Source organism: Mustela nigripes, chromosome 1 (genome assembly GCF_022355385.1).
Source record: "Mustela nigripes isolate SB6536 chromosome 1, MUSNIG.SB6536, whole genome shotgun sequence".
Taxonomy (NCBI): Eukaryota; Metazoa; Chordata; class Mammalia; order Carnivora; family Mustelidae; genus Mustela; species Mustela nigripes.
In genome coordinates, this window is record NC_081557.1 from 22736845 (window position 1) to 22742876 (window position 6032).

A 6032-nucleotide genomic window follows, 5' to 3' on the forward strand; every position below is an offset into this window, starting at 1 on the left:
TAACTTTTATTAACTCACAGATAGTAATTGTAGAATCTGAGTGTGGGTTCATGGGGTATCACTATACTGTACTATTTTTTGTATGATTGAAATATTTTATAATAAAAATGGAAAGAAAGGAGACCTAGAGTTTAGGTCTCAATGATTTTAAAACTAATGCCTTTTTTTAACCATATAATCAAGATGTTCTTCTTATGCTAACCAAAATATAACTTCCCAGTTTCTAACAATTACTTGTTCTAAAAGATTATAATTTTACTTTCTCAATAGTTAAATGATAGCCTATCTGATACAAGTTAATATGATTAATCTGAAGAGTACAGTAATATATCAAGTCTAGGATACATAGATTAAAAACCTCTCCTGGACCTGGAGAGGAAGGAAATTGCTCGTTGTACAAAGGCTCTAGGCAAGTGATTCATCCTTAACTTTTTTAGAGATACAAACTTCTTCTTTTCCCCCGAAAATGCATGTGTATACACAAACACTTTAGTGTAAGTTTTAGGAAGTTTATAGACTCCCCCTTAAATTCATTTTGGATGTAGGGTAAAAACTTTTTTTCTAGACCACATCCTAAGGGATAGTTTAGAAAAAGGAAACTAATATGAAGTAAATATTATATTTTAGATAGCTACTGTATGTTATATACTGATAAGTCTTAGTAATTTTCATACATGGTATCTCATTCAAATAATAAATATGATGAGGACACACTAATTTATTCATAACCACCTTACCTACTATACAATGGCAATGGTCATTATTGATCAGACTAACCCCATGTAATAGACTATAAATCTATAAGGCCAAATGAACAGATCAAGTTACTCATTTCAATAAATCAAGGAAAATTTTATAGAGAAAATAATTAGTCAAATCAATTGCCTGGTATTCTTGATGGAATACCAGGGACTGACTTACTGAACTTTTAAACTCTGTTTGCATTCTACAGGCATAGTTAACCTGGAAGCTCCCCAAATGTATTGCCTTTTTATTTCCATCAGCAGTTTCAAAACAATATTAAATGTGAATGAGTTAATCAAAACTCTGGTTTACATTGTGTGTATGCAGAGTTGCCAAAATAAAGCAATTCAGAGATCATCAAGCCTGTAGCACCACGGGTCATGTTTTAATGAATGAAAAATACATTTTCTGGATACTTTTCAATAGGCTTCTTTAGTATAATAAGGAAAATCATTGGCATGCAATTCATCATGAAGTACATGCTTTTCTGTAGAAATGATTCTGCCCATAATATTCATTCAGTTTCATCCAAACAAGGATATTTTAATTTTCTGCCTTTATGTAATGTGTAGAAAAATGGAAATTGTATGTGCATATAGAGAAATCCATGGTGAAATTTAAGAATTACATTTTCAAAAGTGTCATATAAATGTTGGCTTTGAATTGAGGTAGCTCTACATACTTATAGGGAGTACTTGAAGCAATATGAGAAAGGTAAAAAAGCCAAGAACTTGGAATCAAATGTCAGTTTTATATTTCAGTTCTGCCATGTACTACTGGAGTATCCTTAAGTGAAAACTTCCCTCTTGGAGTTTTTGTTTTCTCATCTGTAAATTGATTGCGAATGATAATAACTCTGGCTGTATTTAAGTTTTAGCTTTGTGAGGACGAAAGCAAATTGGAGAATCTATATAAAAGTACTTTAAAATTTTATTATGGAAATTTTCATGCATAGAACAGGATAGTATAGTACAGAATAGTACACTAGAATATAGTATAACAATATATACTAAAAATAGAAATAGTATAATGAAAAATAGAATAGTATAATGAATCCTAATATACTTTTCATCCAAATTCAACTATTATAAAGGTTTTGCAATCTTTACAAACCTCAGACATGGTCCCATTCCACCTTAAACTTAAGAGTATACATCTAAAAAATTTGAACATTTTCTTACATAATCATTATACCATTATGACACCTAGTGAAATTAACAATAATCCTTTGGCTATCAATCAAGTATCCTGTTCTTTTTCTTTTTCTTTTTTTTAAAGATTTTTATTTATTTATTTGACAGACAGAGATTACAAGTAGGCAGAGAGGCAGGCAGAGAGAGAAGAGGAAGCAGGCTCCCCCCTGAGCAGAGAGTCTGATGTGGGACTCAATCCCAGGACCTTGGGATCATGACCTGAGCCGAAGGCAGAGGCTTTAACCCACTGAGCCACCCAGGTGCTCCAAGTATCCTGTTTTTAATCAAATTTCTGAGGTTCTTTAAGAAAGTCTTCTTATGAATGGTTGATGTGAACCAGGATTCAAGCAAGGTCCTCATATGATACTTAGTTGTTGATTCTAGAATTGTCTTATAGAATGCATACTGTTTGGATTTGTCTATTTACTTCTTAATAGCATTTTAAAATTTATTTGTCTAGCCCCCATAATTTCTGTAAAAGAAATTTAATACTAGAGTAGTAATTAGATTTATGATTAGCATTTTTTTGACAAGAATCTTCATGGGCTCAAGTTATTTCATATTGATCACTTATGCAAGAATACAATGTCTGGATTTTTCATTCTTAGTGATAATGGGTATCAGTGGGCATGAGTAGAACCTAACCTCACATTTAACAAATCTCCCAATGACCTTTCATCTAGTGTTACTCTTTGGTGATCTTTATTTGGATCAATTATTTCATTAGGAGTTTCCGTGGAGTCAATTTTGTCTAAGTCTATCATTTCCCCCCAACATTCATTAACTAAACTCTTAATGTAAGGAAGAACTTCAATGAGGTTCATCTTCTTCAGCTAGGTATTTGACTACCCAAAAATATGATTCTTAAAGGATGGTAAGATGAATGTTAATTCTTTCTATCCAATCATTTATCTATTGTGGTACAATAAACCACCTGAAAACTTAGTGGCTTCAATCAAGAACCACTTTTTTTATTCTGTGGGCCAAAAATTTGAGCTGGACTCAGTGGGGCCACTCTGCTGGTCTTGCCCAGGGTCAGTAACGTGACCCTAATTTGTGATCATTTGGTGGTATGTCAGTAGTTTGGTGGTTCTGTGGGGACTGGATGGCGCTAGCTCAAGTTTGTTCACATGGTGTTCTCAGTGTTCCCATTGCAGCCAAAAGAGCAACCTCTAGTGTGCAAGCAAGTCTTATGCATCTGCTTGCCTCACATTTACTAATGCTGCTATGGCCAAAACAAGTCACATGGCCTTGCTCAGATTCAAAGAAAGGACAAAAGGAGAAATATTTCTTGATTGGAGGAGGAGCAGAGTCACATGTCAGAAGGCCATGCAAACCAGGATGGAGCAGTTTTCTTGTGGCCATCTCTGCAAATAATTGGCCACACTTTCTAATGACCAGTTTTTCCAAGTTATAAATTGGTGCCAGTTTACTTACAAGTATTTTTAGCATCATTATAAGCTCATGGGATTTTATATTTTCAACAACATCCAAAGTGTTTTGGTTATCATTCTTTTTGCTGTCCCCAAATTGTCCCACTTTGGGCCAGTGGAGGCTCCTTCATGTTGTTGGTTCTTGTGTCTTTTTAAAATGTTTCCTTACTCTTGGATGGCTTCTTTTCTTTCCAGGCACCACAAGACATCACTTGCTCTTCTTATACATTTCTTGCCCCCAAATTGGAACTGACCATTCCTCCAGGAAACCCCGTTCCTTGACATAAGTTATACTAATTACTGTTGAACTGTCACAGCCTCCAGCCTTTTTCAGTCAACAGAATTGGAAGTATGCTTTTAAAAAATATAATTAGTAGGGAGTAAAATGATGCATTCATGTTGAGGTCTCAAATTTAGCATTTGGGGATTAATAAAGTGCTCTATTTGTATTGCAAATATTCTTCAAAAATGCTGTCATCATTTGGATGTACCTACATAAAACCATCTTTATTCCTTTTTTAGGGATACTACTATCTTGCACCGACTGGAAAGAAAAAAATAATGCTCTGCTTAGCATGTGGACGATCCATGAGAGCAGAGAAGGGGCTCCAACAGTTGCTTCCAGGGCTGCCCTTCCTCTGTGCCTCAGGCTCCACGACCCAGAAGCAGTTCTCACGAGGGCCTTTCAAGGTCATCAGTGTGGCAGGGGTATGTAATGACCTGAGCTTTGCTAATACGTGCGTGGCATCACTTTGGAAACTTCGATGCATTCATTATCTGCCTTGCACTCAAGTTCACCTGCACCCATCCAATTCATCTTCCTCTGATGCCCCTTTACCATTCCACCTGCATTGATTTCCTCTGGTCCATTGTAATTTAAAATACCTTGTCTATTAATAGTTCGATACAGTCTTTGAAGTTAATTGGGCACTTCTGTGGCTTTAATCATCTACTAACACCTTCCACTGCTCTCTGTGTTGCTTTTAGATGAGGAAGTAACTGCAAATCGTTACACAGTGGACCAGCTTTCTTGCCTATACTCACAGGGCAAACTTATTTTTACTAGCATGGAACATTTCAGGAGGAATTTGACGTGCTGTTAATGGCTGTTCAGGTTGGGTGCCTGAATTCATGCATCCATGTCTAATACTATTTATAGCTCATGGAGGAAAAAAAAAAATCCCTGCCACTTTCCTGCAATCTTAATTTAAAATGACACCATTTGAAAAGTCCTCTCCTTCAAGTTTAGAGTAGGATGTGCTAAAGGAACTTACACACTTATATAAAAAGGAGCAGTTCCTAAAGAGGAACCTTCCAACTTGGTGTTCTCTCCAGGGCTTGCTGTCTCCATTTCCAGATCTTTCTCCTCAGTCCCCTAAACTGGATACACAGTGCAGTGTGGGAAGGGTCTGGAGGGGACAGAACAATTGCAATAAATTTTAAGTGCAACAGTAACTCTGAAGGTGAAAAGAAGTCAGTCCTCTGGAGAAGTCTAAAGGCAGTTGTCTTGGCTTTAGTGATGGTGGGGTTAAGGAGGTGCTGGTGAGCTGTTAGGAAAGAATCCTCAGTGTTAAAGCATCTCAGACAGCGTTTTTCCTTCAAAGCAGCATCCTGAGTAGAGGGAAAGGGAAAGGGGAAGTGTGGTGTCCACCACCCTAATTATCATGTAGATTAGGACTGCACTCGTTCCCCTCCCCATTCATCAGTATCTGCCACCACAGGGTGGCATTATCCTTGGGTAAAAGAGGAAGAGATTATCTGTAGTGCCAGCATCCCATTACTTCAAGGCCAGGCTTTCTCTGGCCCCCGGCATGCTTTTCCCGCAGCTCCTATCACAGGAGAAGGCAGAGTGGAAAACAGGAGAAGACCAGAAACACAGCCAGAGGCCTAAAGTCACCTAGAGACTCAGTGACAGGGCTGGGAAGAAAACTGAGTTCTGAACCAATGTTCTTCCCACTGCGGTATCTAATACCTACAACATGCAGAGTGAGCGTCTCAAAATCTAGATACCACACCCAGGTGTATGCACGTGTTTCTTAAATTAAGGGACTGAAACATAACAAAACAACAAAAACTAAAAGTAAAAGCTTGAGTAGACCTTTGTGCTTTCTCGTTTTTGTTTTTGATCAGGCTGATTTGTCTTCTTATGAGGCTGAGAAAACGCTAAATTATTATGAAGAACGCCTGTTATCTTTGCGGAGGAAGACCTGCACCCAAGTTGTACCTCATAGTGGTACAGCAGCTATGCACCAGAAGGCAGTGAAAATAATTGCATACAAAAACGGAGGTGGATATCGGAATGGGAAGTTAATTGTGGCTGGAACATTCCCCACAGTAAGTGACTATAACTTAAACATTTCTTGCATCCTCCAAGGTAAAGATAATAGTGACTCTTCTGACAAGAAAAAAAAGCAGTGGGATTGAAGGATAAATGTCCCTGGCCAGTTTCACCAATTTAGGCTAATGAGATCAAGATCTCTGTTTTCTTTTTTCTTTCTTTCTTTCTTTCTTTTTTTTTTTAAGATCTCTGCTTTCTTAAAGATATTCTTTTTTATTGTATTTCTTTGGATACAGACTTAGAAAGAAGGGAAACCAGAATATGATTTTTAGATTGGTTCCAGAGCAAAGATACATAAAAGCAGTGGGGGGGGGGGGGGGGGGG

The 6032-nt window shown here is 37.2% G+C and overlaps 1 protein-coding gene across 4 annotated transcripts in view; it reads left to right on the forward strand.

Annotated features, from left to right (window-relative positions):
* DCDC1 (doublecortin domain containing 1) overlaps positions 1 to 6032 on the forward strand; it is a 440084-nt gene that overhangs the window by 393226 nt on the left and 40826 nt on the right. For all 4 annotated transcript variants that reach the window (XM_059406535.1, XM_059406544.1, XM_059406519.1 and 1 more), the window contains 2 exons: positions 3893 to 4078; positions 5501 to 5704. In XM_059406535.1, the coding sequence (XP_059262518.1) occupies positions 3893 to 4078; positions 5501 to 5704 (390 nt within the window). The remainder of the gene's footprint in view (positions 1 to 3892; positions 4079 to 5500; positions 5705 to 6032) is intronic.